General features: G+C 26.0%; 1 protein-coding gene across 2 annotated transcripts in view; it reads right to left on the bottom strand.

The window, feature by feature from the left end:
• Nucleotides 1-1476: 1476 nt before the first annotated feature.
• Nos (Nitric oxide synthase) overlaps nucleotides 1477-24013 on the bottom strand; it is a 752676-nt gene continuing 730139 nt past the window's right edge. For both annotated transcript variants that reach the window (XM_075364470.1, XM_075364469.1), the window contains 5 exons: nucleotides 22973-23060; nucleotides 20773-20894; nucleotides 18289-18437; nucleotides 12754-12945; nucleotides 1477-9076 (listed from right to left, as the gene is read on the bottom strand). In XM_075364470.1, the coding sequence (XP_075220585.1) occupies nucleotides 8963-9076; nucleotides 12754-12945; nucleotides 18289-18437; nucleotides 20773-20894; nucleotides 22973-23060 (665 nt within the window). In that variant the 3' untranslated portion in view covers nucleotides 1477-8962. The remainder of the gene's footprint in view (nucleotides 9077-12753; nucleotides 12946-18288; nucleotides 18438-20772; nucleotides 20895-22972; nucleotides 23061-24013) is intronic.

Below are 24013 nucleotides of genomic sequence, written 5' to 3'. Positions count from 1 at the left end.
TATAAAATGATGTTTTCACCCTTTAAACTGTACTTAATATCACGAATGATATAAGTAATATAAAAAAAAGGTGAAAATTGGTTAATAAATGATGACTATTGTTCAAAATGTCCCTTGACATCGATGAAGTTAAAAACTATGCATAATTGATTAATGCAAGAAAAGACAACAAAATTTTGTTTTAATCAGAGGTAGGAAACCATTGATCAAGGAATCATAAAAAGTTGCAAAATTTCACCTGGTTAATGTCATTAAATTCTACCAGAAAAGATTTAAATACACCTAATTAGAGCCAAGTATATCTTACAATTGATGACACTGAAGGACATAACGGTATAAAAGCTATGAACTGTCACAAACTCCTAGATCAGGCACATTGGATGAAATAATCATTAAGCGAATAACAGCTGGTAATAAAAGATGGTTCTACAGATACAATGCTAAGACCTTTGTTGCTAAAGAAAATAATCTCAGAACATGCATAGCCTATCACTGCGACTGAACAGTGCAGCTAAATATGTCTTGCTACAAAATATGTTTGTGCACTAAAAAAAAATTTGTAAACTTTTTGAACATACCTCATACTATATTTTATTCAGTTATAAATAAATCACCTGCTTCGGGAAAGAGGGATGAAAAAGAATATTGATAATTATGAACAATTTTAATAAATGAAGGGTCTCAGGGGCTTTTCTTTATGTAAAAAGAACAATGTAATTTACGGAACACCACAAAGATGATGTAATAAAAGTGTAAAGTAAATCTGATCTCCGTGGTGGAGTGGTAGCATCTCGGTCTTTCATCCAGAGGTCTCAGGTTTGAATCTTGGTCAGACATGGCATCTTTCATATACTGCAAAAACTTCCATTTTAATTCCCATGCACAAGCTTGAAAACTTACATGGTGAATTAATCATACAAAAGAGAAGCAAATTCCATAAAATTCAATAGTTATCTTGCTTAACAATTAAATAACTCACTCACTCTAGTTAATTATATTTAGAATGAAAACTTTATAATGAAAATGGAAATTTTTCTTGTTTAAACAGTTAATTCATAACATAAGCTTTCTAAGCATGTGGCTTGTGTGTCGGAATATAATATGAGATATTTAAAATGTAAGAAAAATGACAAGAGTAACTGGAATTCAAATTCAGAAGTTTCTTGATGAAAGACAAAGACACTTTGCCATGAAGAACAGCATTTGTTCAATAATTCAGTTATTGAAACAATATGTACATTTTTTAAACATATTCATTACTGATATAACAATTTATATTTTATATAATTTTAAATAAATAAAATATGTATTAATGACCATTTATGTAATATTTCACATAACAGTAGCAAAAAGCTGGAATTTTATGGAAAAGTCTGTTTTAGTATGACTAAGGCTACAATTTGTTTGATTTATTAGAGCTAAATATTTTCAATGGTTTTTAAATCTGTTGAACTCATCTTCTATTTAAAGTAATGTTTTTTTTTTTTTTTTTTTTTTTAATAATAATTAATCCTACAAGCTTGCAATCAAAAACTTATGGAGGTTAAAAAATGTAGTAGAAACTAAATTTAAATGTGTTTAAACAACAGACCTCACAATGGTTAATATTTCATGTTTAAAAATTAAATGATAAGAAATTGATGGTTATTTTCATTTTAAAAGCAACTAAAATTATTTTACAGTTTATGTACTATAAAAAGAACTGTTTAAAGGAAAAATATTGAAATCAATAAATGTGTCAAGTCAAACATTTTCCAGTTCAGCATATGCAGTAAATATTCTAATGTTAAAGTAGCAGAGGTTATGTTAATATCATATACTACCTTATAAAAGCATGACATACATACAACAAATATAAACATGTGCAGATGAATTATTTACAACAGATGAAAAGAATTCATAATAAAAATAAATTTAATAACTGAAATGTAAGTACACTACCTGATCTATCAAAACTTTACTACTGCAAATATTTACAAAGAGAAAAGAAGAATTATGAGTAAAAAATAACTTTGTTCTTTATAAAAATCATTGTTCATTCTTGTTCTTAAATAAATACATAAGAACTATTGGCTAATACATTTAGTAACATCAATTAAAGAAATAAAAGAAAATATTACAACTATATAATTTATGTTTTGGTGTAGTTTGGTCCTTTTAACCCCTATATACCAACTAAAGGAATATAATATAATACAAAAATTTAGGCTTTTCAGTCCTTGCATTAATAACAATAACTATAGCACACTAAATAAAAAAATAAACTAAAATATGTATAAAAAGAAAATCAATATTTACATTATCCACTTAGAAATAAGAGGCTTATTCAAACATTTATACACACAAAAGCAAACATTTCATTTTCTAGCATCGGAAACACTGTTTTCTTTTAGAAATTAACAACAGTAATTTTTTAAATATGAAAATATTTACAGATCAATATTTACACACCTTTATTATATACTTTTTGTGAACATTACTTTCTTTTTAAAATTATTATCAGCCATCTCACATTAAACATTGTTAGACATACAAATACACACATGTGATATATTTATATCACTTAATTCATTCAATGCGTTAAAACAAAAAAAAAAAAATAATAATAAAATAACAATACATATGGTAATACAGTACCGGTAATTATATACTAAAAATGAATAATAAAAAAAGTTTTTATCTCTCAGTCTAATAATATATTCAATAAAATAAAACCCCTAACTAATATATCAAAGAAACTAATTGTAAATCTAGTATATATCTAAATCTAATCCATGCAGTTCGACTGATGTAAATATGTTTGTTAATAACAAACTAAAAGACAAGAATATTAATAACAATTAAAAGAAAAAGTAAGTGATCTATTTTTCATAAAATGTGATTATACTAATAAAAATAAAAAAAAGTTATTGTATTTAAAAATGTGATGTTTCACAGGAAAATGAACTTTATCTTTATCAAAAATTGTTTTGTAACATTATTTTTGAAAAATATTTTTAATTAAAAAAATAACAAAAACAATACTTTTATGTTATTTTCCTTATAATTGTATTAAATGTTTAATTTTATGATGTGAAAGGAATAAATTTTATCTTAATATTGAGAAATGTGATGAAGTCTATGATTCTTTGTTTTTTGAAGACAAAGACAATTGTAAACAATAACAATGAGAAAAAATATACAGACATTTTATGTAAGAGCAATTTCAGTTTTCTAGTCAAATTATACTTAATTCTAAATCATATTAATATTATTTTTAATAAATGTTTTAAAGGTGCGATATTAAAATTAGAATAGGCTTGCTGTAATCTGTTTTTCTTTAATCTTGTAATCTAGTAATCCTCTGGTTTTGTTATTTTATGGAATAGAAGGTGTAATAAAGTTTTTATTTAAAGTTTGCTATGACAGGAAATGAGTAATTCTATTGGAATACAGCATGTGACTCTATGATAAATATAATCTCCAAATATGAGGCCTATGTATTTATAATTCATGCAAGTCATAATTAGTTACTCATCTTTCAATATATAAAAAATCTACCACCAAAAATGTGTAAAAAAAAATGTTGTACATGCAAATGACTACTTATATTTACAAGTATGAACATAACACTTTATCGCAAAAAAAAAATTTAAGTCTACTGGGAGATAGTAAATCAGAGTAAATAAAAATATTAATGTGTGAGGCACTCTACAGTCAATGCTATATATATATAAAATAATAATAAAGAAAAGGTGAATAATGAAATCAAGTGACTTTCTTCAGGTTGAAGAAACCTATATACAATTAAATGATATTCTGATTATAGAAATAAAAAGACAAAATGTTAAAATGTTCATATATACCAAAAAACTATACATTTTTTAAAACCAATTAGTGTGTAACCTTGCAAGTTAAATGTTTAAATGGCTTTCTCAAATAATTTTTTTCTGAATATAAAATTAATTTTATAGTATAATATTTAATCATTAGAAATAAAAGACATTAGAAACACATACACATTTATTTTTTACATTTATTTATTGTGTTCAGTAATATGGCAATCAGGCTGCCTGATTATATATCAGAGTACTGTAATTCTATTTTAATTTAATTATTAATGTATAATGGAATATTTTAATTTAGTGAGATGTCCTTATACAAAAATATATGATAAAGATGAAGATAAATTCAGAATGCTTTTTAAGACGTATTTATTGCAAGATTAATGATAAAAATTACAAATTTAAAAAAAATGTTTTGTTATGTTTTATAAAATTAACTATAATATTAATTTTCCTCATTTACTGCAAATATCTTTAGTTATCCCTTGTTCAATGGACTCAATATTAACAAGAATGTTTTATTTGCCTAAGCCTAATGCTAAAAATCATTTAAATTTCATAAGGTATGAATATTATTAACAGTAACATAGGTACGTGTATGTGTATGTAACAGTACATAGGTAAAGTCAGTGATGTTAATCATGGTGCATTACAGGATTTTAGAAATACATTTTTCATTAAATTTAGCCTATTATGCACTTGGTCCCAAAAAGTAGGAGACCAAATCAATAACTAAAAATTTGTCAGTATTACATAACCCAGTCAGCAGAATGGAGATTGAGGAAGTGCTGTCGTTATTAATAAATATTTAAAAAACAAAAACAAAAAGAAAATACTGGGTGAATCTTTTATTGGAAGAACAACAAATATAAATTTTTGTAGTATTTTTTTTACATGCAAGACTATATGAAAATTTAAGACAATATGAAGATAAGATTAAAGACAATATAGAGATTAAATAAAAATTAAGATCTCAATAAAGATTAAGATATAAGACAATATAAAGAATTTGTTTAATTTTGTAACAATGTCTATAAAATCATTTGATGATGTTAGATCATCAGTAAGTGGCAGGGATATGAATTTTAGATCTTGCATTTCTTCATAAGAAAAATAACCAATGGAACCAGCTGGTCGCTCTGTGTTGCTCATGTTGTCTTTGTTGAAGCTACCAAGGGCGCATACTCTCATATTAATCTTTCATTTTAGTGGTTGCTGTCAATTTGGCTACTGGAAACTGAATGCCCAGGGAGTAATGAACCTTACAGCTATTAATTAATTTATTTTAGTTTATAATTATTTACAGAAATTTAAAACTTTTATTTGTCAAATAAATATTGTTTTGAGTTAAATCCTTGGCTTTAAAGTGGATTGTTTAGGTTAATAATTGTAAAGATATTCATATACAAAAACAAAATTATTAAAATATTTATTAATGGAAAAAATAGGTTAGAGTTTACAGCTGTTTATTTCTTTGCAATTTTTATAACATAAATTTATTTAAGTTCATCTCTAAATCTGAATGTGAAAAATAACAAATTAATAATGTAATATTAGAACCAATCATATACAATAAATTACACCAATAATATATCTTATCTATTTTAAGGACTGATAAAAGTTATTGACTATCAGCTGTTATTAATTAATCAGTGATCTTACACAGAGACATGGATCATATCTAATTTATGGGAGAGTTATTTTAAAAAGGATTTTATGTTAAATTGTTAATAAAATGTGGGTTTAATTAATAGCACTATCTTAAGAATATTCAGCTAAAAATGGACAAGACCAATTCTGTAATTAATTGGGTAGCTGATTATTTTAGGAAGCACTATCGTTTTATATATAATAATATGCTAATCATAATTTTAATGATTAATAATAGTTGTATTATATGTGTTCAAATGATCTTTATTAATTAATTCTGTAAATAATAACAGCAGATACTTGAAGAATGTATAGAACATTTATCACAACAAAATAAAAATCTGACCTCACTCACTGCTTTTCACCATAAAAACAGACTATTTTGCTATGAAATTTATTTTCAAAAGATATGTTTTTCCTGTTTTGGCAACGACAGAGGTTATTAACTTCCAGCCATATAAATAAACACAATAAAAGACTAATACAAAAAACACAGCTTATCCTCTTATACAGAAGAAAGCAATATAGTGATCTAGTTTCCTGTGCTTTATCACAAAAATTAATCTAAAAATCATTTAAATGTAGTAATATTAAATATTTTTTTAACAAAACACAACTTAAAAAATTTTTTTAAGAATTTGTATCTGTATTTAATACCAATAAGACAGTCACCACCACTATCTTTCAACATTTACTTTTAAAAATAGTGACTAATACTGAATTTTAGGTTATTTTAAAACTGGAAAATGCTTAAGTGCTTAAACTTAAGACTAAAGACATACAGATGTACTATTATGATTGATGAACATTTATAAGAAAATTATCTTATAAACAACTTATGTACTGATTAATGAGTGAATCAGTGATATTTGGTTGGTCAGTGAGAAAATAAAATAGATGCAACTAACTACACTGATATGCTTATGTTTTGGTTATTTTTATAAAATAATGTATCAATATTGTTTTATATTACATGCATTAAAGAATATACTTTTACTACTTGAATTTATCATGAATAAACAGTTGAATTATTATAATCTGCATGCATGTATTTTTGCTTTTCCGTTAAATATAAAACAACTAATGCCTATAGGGAGCAATGAAAGTTTATGTAGTGTCTTAAAAGAAATCAATTTATTAAAGTTGCTTTATTAATCACTGGCATTTTATTTTATTTTCCTTACTTTACACCCTTCAATTTTAAGATAAACCTTAAGATGTTCAAAGTGATAAGATGACATTTACCTGAAATATTGTTACTTCATGTGATATATTTTTTCATTCCTTAGAATGAACAATTAATTTTTCATCGAAAGTAATAAAAGTATATGGAATTATAAACTAACGTATTTGGAATTTGTATTAAAAACATTGCTTAAGTATAAGATTAGTTTTCTGTAATATAAAAAATTCTATAAAGGAAAAAAATTATTTCTTTAATACATAAGGAAAACGACTTATGAAATTTGAATAAAATTAAGAAATTTACAATATAAAATTAAGAAAAAAAGCAACAGAAATTTATAAAAAGGTGTAAAGCAGAACTATATTTTAATAAAGTTGATTATATACAATTATGTGGTCTGTTATATATACTATGCAGATGTATACTGTAGTTGCCATCTATTCTACTGTTATTGTTGAGGGTCAGCACATTGCTGGTAACTCTAGATCATGACTAGTACACCACACAAATCTTTTATTTGCTGTGCTTACTGTTTTAATTATCTAATGTGCTTTTTAATGGAATTTTCACATGTAATAAATATTCCTGTTTTCAAAGAGTTAAGAATCATTTACCGTTTAATTTATCTATTTTTTAGCTTCAGATTTTATTCACATGTTTAAATTTCATTTATAATTTTCAATTAATTTCATGTATAAAATAAAAGCATATAAGTGGCAAATTGTTTTTAAAAATGTTTATAGAATTGTTTTTCTTTCGTTTGTTTACATTTATATTTTGCTTATTGCAAAATACTATATGTTGATACTTTTAGATTTAAAACTATTTATTTTAATTAAGCATATATATTTATAATAGAAAATTATGTCAAGATATTTCTTTTAATTTTAGACAGAAATTTTCTAAAAAATTTGGAAGAAGCATCATTGTAATGTGTAGTTGAAAAAATTATTAAAAAAATATAACATATGTATAAGAAACATGCCTGACAAGAGGTTAATTTAACTACAGAGGCAGCGAATTTCTTCAAGAAATAGTAGTTACAAAATCCATCAGCAAATCTTTTACCAGAAAAAAAATCTTTTTAAGTTGAATACAGCTATGAAGACAGTGTTGAAATTCTATTCAAGAATTTTCCATGACTAACTTCTGTCAGCTATGCTAAAAAAGGTGACTCAAAGATTTACTGATCTGATTTGGTATTACTTTGACATTTCAAACTTAGTATTCATGAAACAAAAAAAAACATTGTTTAATTTTATTCTGTATGTTAATTATCAATAATATAACATCTAGGAATAATACCTGAGTAGTTTTATTAAAGTTTTTTAACATCAATAAAAAATAAGCTTATATTGTATAATATCAAAACAAAGAGAGTTGTCTTGAAATTAATATAATAAATTTACAATAAAAAACAAATGGCTGATTCAGATTATATTATTATTATTTCTAATTTTTACATAGCATTCTGTTCAACTAGTGATGACAATAAGCAACCCCCTATGGCCCACTGAGATGAGGACATGAAATATGACATGTATGAGGTATAATCTTGTACAGACTCAGGGCAACCATTCCTGAGATGTGTAGTTAATTAATCCCAACCATCAAAGTACACTAATATCCATTGTCTAGTATTCAAATCCATATAAAAGTAACTAACTTTTATTAGGATTTGAACCTTAGAACCTTCAATTTTGAAAATCAGCTGTTAAGCATGTGATTTGCAATGATGAGTTTAGCAGTAGACACGGTGGGTTAATTCAGATGAACAATAGTTTTATTGTTATCTTAAAAAGAGATATATTAATAAATGCACATCAGTCATAAGAAAGTTAAATAACAAGGAAAAATTATTTATAATAATATATAAAAATATTAATTCTTTCATTAAAAATAAAAATAATACATAAAAATAAAAATTGATTCATTAATAACAACCATATTGTATTTTAATATCTTTTTAGACAAAATTTAGAGTTCATACTGAAGTGTAATTAATCATGTGACATTAATGGTGATGATAAATAATTTAATCTTGTTATTTTATTTTAACATATGATTTTTTTTTTGAATTATTTTTCTTTTAATCCATTACATTGCCTTACTATCAATAACTGGTATTATTTATTACCTTTAATTACAAAAAAAAATTAATTTAATAATAGAAACAAATTCTATATTCTTAAATATGCTAAATTTGCACTTCAAAGTAAATTTATTTTCATTGATTTAAAAATGAGCGGATAGAATGTATTAAATCAGCAGCCACAATAAATGGGCTGCTTTTCTTCCTTAGCTAAGGATTCGATTGAGATGCCATCCTTATTCGTGCTGATTCTCGTGATCGGTTATGTACTTCTGCTGTTCTAAGCGTTATTCCAAATATATCTTCATGATATCGATTTTCATCCTATGGATAAAAATAAATAAAGTTTTTTTAAAAATATAAATTACATCAGTATATATACAAACAATCACAATAAAATGGTTCATCCTAAAAAATATAATTACATATGAAATAATGAAATGTAACAAAATGATTAATGAAACAAGAAATGGATTTAAAAATCAGAGGGTCAACTTATGCAAGCATCTGATCAAGTCTATCCAATCTGGCTTTTTTTGTGATGGAAACAACACTGACACAAATAAAAAATTAATTAAAAAATTCTTATGACTGTTTTCATACAACATACATAACTAATTTTTAATGAACAGGCAGTTTGTTACTGATTCTACATATGTGTGAGTGAACAATTTTTATCTTAGATTTTGATTTTGGATTCAGATTAAGTATCATTAGAGGATTACAAAATACATGAATGGCTGCAATCGACAATAGGGTTCAACTGAAAATGACTGTCAAAATTAAAATTCTGTAATAATCATTATGCAATAATGGTGCAACCTATTAAGTTGGTTCAAATGCAATAATGTAAGGCTTACTAAAATGCATAAAATATATAAATATCAATTTTGTAAATCAAGTGTAAGATCCGAAAATGGTGGAAAAATTAACTTTTTTTTAATAATTGAAAAAAAAATGCCATAAAACTCCCAAACATGAGATAAATTAATTATATTAACTTAGTGTATGTAGGACCCTAGCAGAGATTTATTAAAACCATAAAAAACTCATTTGTACTCGCTGCAATTTAAAAAAAAAAATTGAATGAATTGTCAAAATGATTTGTGTACACATGGACCATTTAATTTTGGTCTTGATTGACAAGATGTAGGGAAATACATCTTGTCAATATACTTCATCTTGTAGGGAAATACACTGATAGATTTTACTCAAAGGTAGGTAAATCTTTTCACATAATTTAATACCCCTGAGATAGCAAAGATAGTTTCTGATGGTGTTCAGTCTTATACAAACTCCCATAAAGGGGTGTTGGCAAAATCTCTTTTTTTATTATTTCTGGAGCTAAATTCATATTGTGAATTAATTAGATGATTCAATTACATTAGTATATCATATTGGTTATGTATTTGGAAAATTTCATTCAGGTGTAGGGATAATAGCCTAATAATCACACTATGAATCTAATATCTCAAAATTTTACTCAAAGAGTGGAATAATTTTTTACTTGCATATTTATATTCTTTAATACGCCACTTAACAACTTTCTGCTAAATAACTGTCTGTCGAGGGTAAAATTTATTTTAAACATACCTGTATAACTTCCCTGGTGAAGCCAAGTTTTTGCACGGTTTTTTTTATTCTTGTAAAGATATTAGTATAATTTTACTACTTGATATTTAATTTTTAATAATTTGTAATTAATTTTTTGTTGATAATTTGGTTTTACTTTTTAAAAAAACTGATATAGAGACCACATGACTTCCTTAACATAAGAAAGAAGCCCTAATAAGAAAGGGAGTCCGACAAGGATGTTCCCTATCTCCGTTACTTTTTAATCTTTACATGGAACTAGCAGTTAATGATGTTAAAGAACAATTTAGATTCGGAGTAACAGTACAAGGTGAAAAGATAAAGATGCTACGATTTGCTGATGATATAGTAATTCTAGCCGAGAGTAAAAAGGATTTAGAAGAAACAATGAACGGCATAGATGAAGTCCTACGCAAGAACTATCGCATGAAAATAAACAAGAACAAAACAAAAGTAATGAAATGTAGTAGAAATAACAAAGATGGACCGCTGAATGTGAAAATAGGAGGAGAAAAGATTATGGATGTAGAAGAATTTTTTTATTTGGGAAGTAAAATTACTAAAGATGGACGAAGCAGGAGCGATATAAAATGCCGAATAGCACAGGCGAAACGAGCTTTCAGTAAGAAATATAATTTGTTTACATCAAAAATTAATTTAAATGTCAGGAAAAGATTTTTGAAAGTGTATGTTTGGAGTGTCGCTTTATATGGAAGTGAAACTTGGACAATCGGAGTATCTGAGAAGAAAAGATTAGAAGCTTTTGAAATGTGGTGCTATAGGAGAATGTTAAAAATCAGATGGGTGAATAAAGTGACAAATGAAGAGGTATTGCGGCAAATAGATGAAGAAAGAAGCATTTGGAAAAATATAGTTAAAAGAAGAGACAGACTTATAGGCCACATATTAAGGCATCCTGGAATAGTCGCTTTAATATTGGAAGGACAGGTAGAAGGGAAAAATTGTGTAGGCAGGCCACGTTTGGAGTATGTAAAACAAATTGTTGGGGATGTAGGATGTAGAGGGTATACTGAAATGAAACGACTAGCACTAGATAGGGAATCTTGGAGAGCTGCATCAAACCAGTCAAATGACTGAAGACAAAAAAAAAAAAAAAAAAAAATTACTTCCTTGTACTCCTATTAAATTACATATTTAATAGGTATAAATATTACATATTTTTTTAAAATGAAAAGTACATAAAATTTTATTGCATTAATAACTTCTAATATTTTTTCATATTTTTTTTTTAATAAAAAAACTCTGTGCATACATATACATATATGCACAGACATCACGCCAAAACTAGTCAAAATGGACATTTCCATTGAAATCTGAAAACCAAAATTTTCCGCAATCACAATATTTCCTTCCCATCATACAAGGAAGTAAAAATGGAATATTAACATTAAAATTTTTGCACAATAAAACATGTTTTAAATATAAATATTACAAGAAAACAGTCCAAAACCAATAAAAAGAAAAATTATAAATTTATCTTATTAAAAGTTTTTTAACATAATAAATTTAAAAAATCAAAACTTACTAAGGGGTAGAGCCTCAGATCATTCATACATCCTACTTAATACTTTGAAGGAGTATTATGATTATTTGAAAAATGTATAAAAGTAATTAATGATTTACTTTCACAATTATGTTTTCCAATCATCTCCTTAAATCTGATAATGCACCTCCTATTTTAATGGACTTACTGGTTGTGTTAATGGCACCAAAAAATGATTAAGAATGCTCTTTAACATGTAATCTAATAACATAATTTGTCTATTATTTTTATAAAATTTAGTGTGTTAATAAATTTCATATTGTTCAAATGTGAATACAATTTCACATTACACATGAACTAAATTGAAATTTTAAATTTCATATTATTCAAAATATGGAATCTTGGTTTTTATGTGCTATTTGTAAAATTTTCATGATGTGCTAATGTCTTTGTATGTATGTCCTGTTTTCAAATAATCTTTTACAGCCTTGATTGTAGCCAAGCGACATAAATAAGTAAAAATTAATCAATCTGTCATTTGTCCTGAATGGTTAAGACATCCATGCTAGAAAATTTTATTAAGGTATATATTAGGTAATGAACTGTTTGTTGAGCTGTTTGTTGTTGAAAGATTTATAGGTAAATGTAATCAAAGTTGAAAATAAGAATATCTAAAAAGAGATTAAAGATGTAGAAGATGGAACATAACTTGAGATTAAAAGACTGGCATAGAATAAAAAGGAATAAAGAAGTGCCAAAGCAATCATATCAAGTGATAAAAAAGATATGAATCAGTTCGTCCATCAAAGAATCCTGTTTTATCAAATAAAATATTTTCTGTATTTTGAGTTCAGGACTTATAACAACAGGAATTACCTACAACATAAAATTTTATAATACTTACACGTAATTGTCGAATGTAAGTTTCGACTTGGTGGTCTGTCATGCTACCTTGTTCCTGAAGTATCTGTCTTAATGTTCGGTAAACATGTTCTGCCATTGTACAATCTCCACATACATAAAAGTGACCCGATTCTTTCACAATCTGTCTATATAAAGAACGTGCTTCACCTTTCATTAAATCTTGAACATATGTCTGTGAAAAATATATCATTAATAATATAAACTGCTCCTAACAGTTAAAAAAGTAAAACAATAAATATATATATAATAGTATTTTATCTTTACTGAAACAATTTTTTTTTCAAATTTTGCTTCCTCAATTACAAAAGCAATTACTTCCTTTTATTTTTAAAAAAGAAGATGCAATGAATTTTAGAATCTCAAAAATAATTTACAAATTAGTTTGCCACAGCAGAAGTTACATTGCAGTATAAATTATATTTTATTCAGATAAATTACTGTATAATTCATATGAGAAATAAGATGTATGTTGTTTTAGCAAAAAATATGTTTCAAAATTTATCAGGGGAACAACAAATGATGAAAAATAATAATTTTTTTTAAATAATTGTGATAGATTTGTGATGATAATGAAATCTGAAAAAAAAACCAGTGAAGAAAATATTTACAATTTTGAGATGATATTAAAAATCACTTGAGTACACATTCATGGATGGAAAAAATTCAATTTTATTTAATAACCATGAGGACTGCCCAAAAATTAATTAATGTTTGGTACACAGTACTTGTGTAGGTGATTGTCAATTGATCACGGAAAACCAGTTCATTCCCCATTATATTATAAGAGTGGCTGAAATCTAATGCACAGTCCTTCATAACTCACAAATGAAAAGAGATAGTCCACTGAAACAAATATGACATAAACGTTCATTTTATTTCTAACAAAAATTTACATTTATTGTTCAATGTAGTCACCATTAACAGCTAGATATATCTTCCATTGGTGAACAAGTTTTCTCATTTCGTCAAGAATAATGCTGGTGGCCTTTCCCTAATCCATGACCTCACTACATCCATCAGTTCATCATCCATGGTGAAATAAGTACCTTTAGTATCCCTTTTTAATTACAGGTGTCAAATCTGGTGACTATGAAGGGTGTAGGATACATTCAAATTTCAACTTCACAAGAACCTCATAGACTAATGCGATGTGTGTGACCAAGTATCAACATATTGCAGAATTATCAGCTCCATAGACTGTCAAACATGACACTGAGATCTGCTAAGATGTTATAGAAGCTCCAAAAAGATCAGTCACAAAAACTGGTTGAACAATGCAAGATTCATCCTCAATATTTGCTTTACTAGCTTTTGATGCATGAAATTTTATTCCCTACCTGCTCACTGTACTTTGATGAAGTTTCATCACCATAAATAACTTTAGATGACAATCACTAGCATTCACTTTTTGTGCTATTAAAAATTCAATCACTGCTTGTTGTTTTAGGTGCATTGTCATAGCAGACATACTCAACTCCATAATAATGGCAATTGACAGAAAATGAGACAGCTTCAACAAATTTGGATGTTAATAGCAGGAAATTCAAACTTACAAAATGGCAACACCTGATGCTTTGTGTGACATTTTGTTCTCCTATTACATTTCTGTGTACATGACATTTCAGCTGCCCCTCATAGCTCAAAAAGTTAATTAAATTACATTAAAAAAAAACAAAATTCTACTATATGTGAAAATCAAATTGTGATTATTAGATAAGATTATAAATGAATCGTGCATGAAAAGACGAGCATCATGTTCAGTCAAATGTTCATGATGAAGATTGTTTAGAACTGTTCTTTCTTTCGACTTGAGAACTGATTTAAAAAGTTGTCAATAAAATTCATAAGGATAGACAAATTGATATATTATTTCTTCATATCATTCTGTCCCAAATGAACATCTTGGGAAAAATTTATGTGAGATGGGTTCATTGACACTTGTCTGGAGACAAAAAAAAACGAATGACAGTGTTCTTGATGTTTCTAAATCAATATAAGTAAGAGAATGATTAAATATGGACATGTCATAAACTATTTAAATAAACTCCAATCAATGGAATGGCCTTGTTCAGGAACTCTTTTAAAAGTGAACAAAGCCTGATCTAAGTCAAGCAAATATATACAATCTCTATTCAGAAAGTGATACTAGTATTTTTATGCAGAGAATAGTCAAAGTTTAATTTTAAATAGTGACTGCATAGAAAAATAATTAAAGCTCTGAAATAGGCACAAAATTAATATTTTAAATTATTATGTTTTAAAATCTCTGCAGCCAATCATTCTTTACCTTCCTTGATGACCTTATTATACTTAAAATCTCATTTATATTATTTTTTAATAAACTTAAGTTTTTTTTGTTCTGCTATTAGTTTGTTTTTAAAGGTTATTTTACAAGTCACTGTAACTTTGCAGTACAATTTCTTCACATTTATGGTAAATATTTTTTCACTTTAAAATTAAGGTTATAATAGTCTGTTATTTTCTCTTACGTTTTTGTAAAATCAATATTTATATTAAATTTCTTGTATAATGAAATTAATTGTTAACATAAAAAATAAAATTATTTCTGTTAAGAAATTTGTTTTGTTAAAATCGATTTCTGTTCGGTTTTTTTTTTTTTTGTTAAATAATTTGTTTATGTAATTCCTAAGAGATATATCAAAGTAATTAAACTGATCTATTGTCTTGTTTCTCACTCAAATAGATGTCAGCTTCATTCCATCTGTGATTAATAAATGATAAAAAGAATAAGACATAGAAGAATGAAATTTAACAAATTCTCCTCTTTTGAAACGATCTACTTTTTTTAAGAAAACACCTTATCACAAGTATCTAGCAAGTCTTCAGGAGGCAACTCAAACATTTTAAATGGATAGGGTATGGCTGACAACCCTAACCAAAATGACAGCTGTTTAATTTTTTCTCAGCTAGTTTCAAAAGTAGCCTGCAGCACTTCCCTAGCAGTGGTCTCTTACCTTAAAATAGACAGTTTTGAGATATGAACAGTTAATAAATTTTCTTTTTCTTTAGTGTTTTACTGTTGAGGATTTCTTTAAGAGGTACTGTAGACTACTTTTGAAAGTAACACTTAAAAATATTAAATGACTGCTGTTTTGGTTAGGAGGTATATGCTTCACATTACAATGTAATATTGTAATCATTAAAATTAAATTGTGATAGTGCAAAATAAAAAGGAAAAAATGTTATTCTGTTGCAGAGAAAATAATAAAATAAATAATTAATTTTGATTAGATCTGAATTCGCATGTTACAGTAAAATTTGCTCAGAGTTTATAATTAATGATAAATATAGGCGGTGCATCCAATCTTAATGCTTAGTACCAGATTTGCAACAGGTACAATTTTAATCATTGTACTCTCCTTTTAGTATAAAATTGCTTCATTACCTAACAGTGAATAGGCCTTTGTAAGACGTATTGTGTTGTAAGTATTGGATTACAGAAAACAATTTTTTCAAATGTTAATCACCTCAATATAATAATTTGAATACTATTACGTTTTTAAATTTAATTTGATTTAATTATGTATATATATTTATTTCCCTCTATGAATCATGAGACTATGCTGTTGGTGAGGGGGCTTGAGTGCTCAGTGATACAGACTAGCTGGACCGAAGGTGAAACCATATTGAACAGGTATTTGTTGAGGGCCAGACTAAGGAATGATTCCTGAAAGAGGGCAGCAGCTCTTTCAGTAGTTGTTAAGGGTGTAGATCAGGACAACCTAAGTAGCCATATCAAAATCACTCAGTCCTCTGAGTACTGCACAGCTGAAAGCAATGGAAAACTACAGCTGCTTTTTTTCCAAGAAAATGTAGCTCTCTGCATTTTCATATAGCAATGATGGAGATGTCTTCCTTGGTAAAATATTCCGGAGGTAAACTAGTCCCCTGTTCAGATCTCCGGGTGGGAACTATTAAGGAAGGGGTCACCAGAAAATTAAAAAATAACATTCTACGAGTCGAAGCATGAAATGTTAGAAGTCTAAAAAAGGCTGGTAGGTTAGAAAATTTAAAGAAGGAAATGGATAGGATAAATGTAGATGTAGTAGGAATTAGCAAGGTTCGGTTGGAAGAGGAAAACGACTTTTGATCAGGTGATTTTAAAATAATTAACTCAGCTTCAAATAATGGGCAGGCAGGAGTAGGTTTTGTAATGAACAAGAACGTAGGAAAGAGAGTAGAGTATTTCAAAATACATAGCGATAAAATCATTGTAATAAGGATAAAATCAAAACCACTAGATAGGGAATCTTGGAGAGCTGCATCAAACCAGTCAAATGACTGAAAACAAAAAAAATATATATAATTATAATATATATATATAATCTATGTCAAATTTAATTGGAAACAATTAACAAAAAATTTGCAGACAATCTAGCTATATTGTTTCTTGATATGATTATAAGAAAAGTGACTCATTTCCAGAGTTATAATACCTGGCTTGTTCGTGTTTATTTTTACAATAAATAAAATCATGATAGTTTATTAACTATGTTTATATATTATGTCAGACAATAATAATGTTAGTTAATTTATCATTTAGCTGACATAATTGTAATACTTACTTCTTGAGAATAGACCTACTTCTTGATAACATTTAAAAATATACATTTCTTTTTATAGCAAAAATCATTTAATCATTTATTAGGTATAAACATCAGAATTGGAAAATTTTTTAAAAGTAATCCGTAATACCATTCAGTAACATAAAATAATAAGTTGTATTTACAAGAAAGCTATTTGCTTCTGTGTATGTAAACTAAAAACAGAATGTTTTCAGTTTGGATAACAGGCACCATACTAGCCGTTGCAGTCCAAACTTCAAGATTCATTGCAGCAGCTATAGGTAAATGACTGGTCAGAACCAATAACAATTTATAACTTAACCTACATACAGAATATAGGCTGTAAAATTGGTTATAAATCTTATAACAAAAAATAGGAACAGATTTATTTGAATTGGTGTTTTATAATGAATGTTTTGGTGGTTTTACATGTAAAACATCCACTATACTGACAAGCTTTACATCATTTTAGATTGCAGTAATAAGCTTGCTAATTTACTTCTTGTGTATTATGTAAAATAATAATTATTCGGTAGAATGAAAAAATTCAAAATTAAAAGTTTCTAAGACAGGTAGGAGAGAAGATAAATCTGCGGCAAAGTCTAGTGAAGAGTACCATGAATTAAGACATCCAGGTTTACAACCCATTTAATTAAGGGATAGGAGAACATGTAGAAGGTAAAAACTATAAAGACAAAATTAGAAATATATGAAACAGGCAAATGAGGATTACGATGTAATAAATACAATGAGGTTAGCACAGAACAAAAAAAAAAATAAAAAATAACTTCAGAAAAAACAAAATAGAAGAATAATGCTCAATAGATTTAATGCTATCACAGTGATTAGTTTAGGAGATAAATAGGATGCATGAGATTTTTATCACAATACATTTTTATCAACAAAAAATAAACTATAATAAAACTTACTTTAGATAATTTGGGTTCTCTTGACAATGCTAGGAAAGCTTGGTTAAGTACTCCTTCTTTAAGCATTTCAGCTTTTTCTTCTTGGTACAAATCCAAACTGCGTAATCGGCAACCAAAAAATAATGTCATTTTCCCCACTTTCTCTGCACCTGTTTGTTTTAGGCATTAAATAAGATTAATTCATTGATGTTTTAAATTTCAGTTTATAATATTGTGTTATTTTGATAACATTTGTGAGTACAGCAGCAAGCAACACTATCTCACAACTAAAACTAAATGTTGTTATTGATACAAGAAAATTAATAACTAAATTGAAAGGTTAGACCCTCTCATAGCAGACTACCGCTTCTCTAATAATAGGATTAATGATTTGAATGAGGGTCAAGCAAATTATGACTTATGGCTTAAAAAATATCCACTAACCTACATATTTATAACTGATGTTCACCTTCACATTTATCAAAAAGTTAAATGTGAGCATGCAAACTATAGTGTGAATATGTACATCTCATACTTGTACATAAAAAAAAAGTTCAAGTGTAAAAAACAGAGATTTTGTTCAAAATCTATTCTAACCCTACTTTTATTTAAAAAAAGCTGATTACCAAGCTGAAAGTTTTAAGGAGCAATTTAATAAATATATAAGCGTTTTGTTAAAATGCGCCTATTACATAATTTTCATAAAATTTATAGTGGATTTATAATCAGATGTTAACAATGTATGTGTAAAAATTCTGAATAACCATTGACGTTTTTGTCCAAAACAGGTTATCAGAATGAATATCTTTTATCATAATTGAATCTTTGCTTAGACAGTATATGCATAGAATTGCCATAAATTAATAGTATCATTATTTGTAGAAAATAAGAGTAAAAAGATAACAAGTAATTAAAACTAATTTATTGCAACTGATTAATAAATTTGTTTTGACATAAATATAAATAAAATGGAGTAACTTAAAAAAAATAATTTTTATCTTTTTCGTTTTTATTTATAATTAACGATGATAATAAAGTCTATTTAAAGTTAGACATTTGAAATTAGCAAACATGAATTTTCTTTTTTTTAAGAAGTTCATATTAATGGAATATATTTTTGCTCTATGTAATTATAATGTTACTACATTTTGTCTAAGAAAGAAATAAACGAAGCAAGCACACTGGTTTATATGAAATTAGTATGTTAAAAAAACTATTATTATGGTCTTCTAAAATTTCCTTTAAATACTGTAAAGCAAATAAGTAGAAATAACAGAAAATTTAAACAACAATTACAAGGTAATACACTATGCATTACAGGTAAACAACTATAGAAAGAGTCAGGCACATACATGTGGTTGTCAGATTGAGAGGGTTGTGTGTAAATAATACCAAATAATAATAAAAATACAGCAGCAGCATATATAGACACATTAGTATCAATGGCAATAAGATTAATAATTTGTTTAGTCGATTAAAATTTTGAATAATCTGACTAAATTGTTTGTACAACTTTTGGGATATAGTTTTTCTAAACTAAATGATTTTAAAAAAAGAAACACATTAAAACATTTTTTTAAATCTGTTCCACAATCTCATTTTTATGTTTATTTATATAATTGAACTGGAAATATTTGAATAAACAAAATGATATGAAAATATCTTCATGCAAAAATTTACATCTTATGGGAAGCAGATAACAAATATTACCTTAGTTTTAAATTACTACGATGGTTTTCCAGTTTCATAACTTTTTCTGATATTTGTTATTTTACACTTGAATTTTTTTTTTACTGAAAATAATAAACCTGGCAAATAAGAAATTCATTCATAATCCTTTTTCCATCCATTTAATTAGATTAAGAAACTATGTGACTATCATAATAGTGTTGTTAAAAATATATAGTTTAATGTAAAAAAAAAAGTACAAACCTTTAATGAGAGGCAAAATAGCAATTAAAAAAAACTATACTATGTTAAAACTAATCATCAGAAAAAAAAATTATTAAATGATAGATAAAACAAAAGTTTTATTTTTAAATGTACTCAAATACTTTTTTTTTATACACCTTAATGAAATTAACCATGGAACATTAAAATTCTTCTAATGGGGAAATAGGTGGAAAAATGAATTTTTTTTTAATTAAGTGCATATGTATAAATTCCTATAAATTTTCCAAAAATAAACTGTAACTCCCAGCAATAATGTAAAAAATAAACAAGTTTTAATACAGTATAAAGCTCAATTGGTTCCACCAAGTAGTTCATAAGACAAATTTTCAAACATAAGATTTTTCTTTTGTATTATTTACTGTAGTGTTTTTAGTAGAAAAAAATCAACTTTTAAAGGCTCAGAAGAAAGCAGAAAAACTTTTAACATAGGAAGGATTGTTGCTGCTTATAATTAATTACATAAAAAATAAAAATTAAATTTGAAGGGATGCATATGAAAATTTACAATTATAACCTACTATTCGAAAAGATAATTATAAATTTTTTAAAAACCTTTAATTTTTCTAATGGCTGCTCGTTGTTGCCAGAAACCACGGAATGGAGCAATACCAGTACCAGGACCAACTAGTACTATTGGTAATTTGTCATCTGAAGGCAAGTGGAAATTTGGTGCACTGAAAAAAAAATTTATTCTCTTAAAATAAATAATACTACATCATGTTTTACACTAAGAGCTCATTTTTATCAAAACTAGATGAAAATTGATTTATAAAGTAATATATGAAGTATTTAATTTGTTATGGGAAGGAAGGTGGATGGATATTCCTTAAATCAATATTCAGTTCATGTAGAATTACATTTAGAAAACTAAAAATGTTAAATAATCCTTGTTTCTATCTATGAACGTACAATTTTTGTCAAAAAGAATGTTCACTTATTCTTAACAAATAACAATACCCATCCTTATCAAACCAAGCAACAAAACTGTTTTCATACAACTCAAAACAATACTTCTGCTTATGAGAAAGGGTCAATATGCGCTTCCATTGCCATCTTTAGTAAATTATCTAGCTATTTAAAAAATGTTTGTACGAATATCTTAAAAATTAAATTAAAAAACTTTCTTTTACAGAGAAATGTTTTCTGTTGATGAACTTTTAAATAATATTAATAAATTTAAAGAAAAAACTTTGAAGTTTCTATATCTCATTCAATGTATTTATAAATATATGTTTAAGCAATATCCACTAATACCTTCTCATTTATGAATTATTTTGTAGTTATTTCTTATATTTGGTATCTTAATGTATTTATTTACCTTATTTCAGGTATTGTATAATATTATTTCAGTTATTTATATTTATATAATTAATATAGGCTTTAATAATATAAATTTTTATTTTATAATTAATTGTCTGAGATGCTGTTCTGATCAAATTTTTACAACAGATTCTCTTGATCCATTCAGTTAAATGCTGGATAGTTTCTTTTTTATCCATGGAGTAGCATATTTATCCATTCCTGACATGATCAATACAATTTATTATTATACATCAGTCATGATTTATTTCTAAGAGTGAAACAGGAAGATAAAGGTGAGTTAAAAAAACATATTTTTATGATATTGATATCATTGATGATACTGTTTATAACATAATTAATATTTTCAGATCCAGAACTTAATGAAAAAAAAGAAAAATCAAGATTTTTGTAAAATAAGACTTAACAAGTATAATTTTCAATAAAAACAATAATGAAATATGTACGATGTTGCTCAGCTATTTGAACTGTGTGTGCATTATTATTGTATAAGGTTTAAAAACTGCACCTATAGATTAAGATCTATTCCTTAATTGCTTATATGCATGATCAAAAGATAATCACATATATTACTTATAATTTTTATATCTATTATCAAATGTCTATCATTTTCAAGAAATAAAAGCTACATTTCCTTCATTTCACAGGTTCCCAGATAACTAGGACACACTACACACAAAATGTTGTAGGTAATATTTCACATTAACACCAAATAAAATGCGATTATTTCATAAAAATAAAATTTACTAAGAAAGTATAAATTTATAATGTATATATGTAATTATACATATATATATACATATATATTACATATATATATATAATTATATATATGTAATTATATATATATATATATATATATATATATATATAATAATAATATATATATATAATATATATATATATAATAATATAATTATATATATAATATATATATATAATATATATATATATATATATATTATATATATTATTATATATAATATAATATATATATATATTATTATATATATATTATATATATATATTATTATATTATTATATATATATATATAATATTATATATATAATATATAATAATAATATATATATATCAATATATATATATATATATATACATATATATATATATATATATATATATATATATACATATATATATATTGATCTCTTAAGTTTATATAGATTGTGAATCTTAGTAAAACTTGATCAGAATATCTTTATACATGAAGCATGACAAGAAATTGGTAGGACATTTTCTCTTGCTATGCTTAGCATTAAGATATTGCTCATCTAAGAATACACAACAATTGTTACCATCATTTTGAAGAAAATTAATAGATAGATTTACATATATATATATATATATATATATACTACACAGAGATTCTAATGTAGGTTTTAATTTAGATTATTTAATAAAAATTATTACCTTCTTACGAACATAAAAATCTCATCACCAACTTTTGCATCAAGGAGGTAATTGGAACATACACCATAGTGAATTGGGCCTTCACCATCTAAAAAAACATGAAAAAAGTCATGAAAAAAATTTAAAAAAAAACAGCGGAAATAATTTCTTCCATTTACTTATTGTAAATTTAATGATATTAGCATCAACTAGAGTAATTATAATTTTAGTTTCAGATTCATTATTTACAGTTTTAGCAATAAACACATTATTTTTCTAGAAGTTGAAGTAATATTTATGAATTTTAAAATGTATGTATGTTTAAGGTTTTTTTTGTAACTCTAAAATCTATGTTATGTTTATATGTGTATGGATGCATTGCAACATATATTTATTTAATTATATGGTTTTTACAGCTATTATAAAAATCAGCATATTATTTACATTTATAGAAATGTACAGCATAGTACTGTATCTGCACAAAAAAATGTCTCTATTATTCATACGCCACTACTACTTTACCAGTTTGTTTTTACATATGAGATATGTAAAAATTAGAAATGAAATAAAATCAATTTTCAAACCAAATTAAATGTATATGATTCATTTTATTTTAAGATGTGTAACTGTTTATAATGATTTTGCCTTTTGACTTAATGGCTAACAGAAGTGTTAGTTCCATTAACACTGAAGAAGTGTTGTTTGCCATTCTATTTACTGTATTTATTTCAATGTTATGTTTCATTTGTGCAGTGTACTTTACATCAGTCATTTGTGACATTTGTTTATTTTTTTAAGTGGTTTGTAGTACAGCTCAAGCTGTCTACCACTGTCTACCACATCCTGCCCCCATAGGGGAAGACTCCCACTTTGTGATGATCTCAGTCATCACACATCTCCTCCATTCCTAGTCCTGATGGGTTTTAACAGAGGTCATCTTTTAGACCCTCTAAACCTGAAAACACTTCACAGACATCAGTTTGGCCTCTGTCAGGATGCCACCAATGCAAATGCCTCAGCAGACATTTCCATCATTGTATTTACACAACTTACTATCACCTT

This window comes from Lycorma delicatula, chromosome 4, assembly GCF_047948215.1.
Source record: "Lycorma delicatula isolate Av1 chromosome 4, ASM4794821v1, whole genome shotgun sequence".
Taxonomy (NCBI): Eukaryota; Metazoa; Arthropoda; class Insecta; order Hemiptera; family Fulgoridae; genus Lycorma; species Lycorma delicatula.
This window is presented reverse-complemented; position numbering and strand designations above follow the sequence as displayed.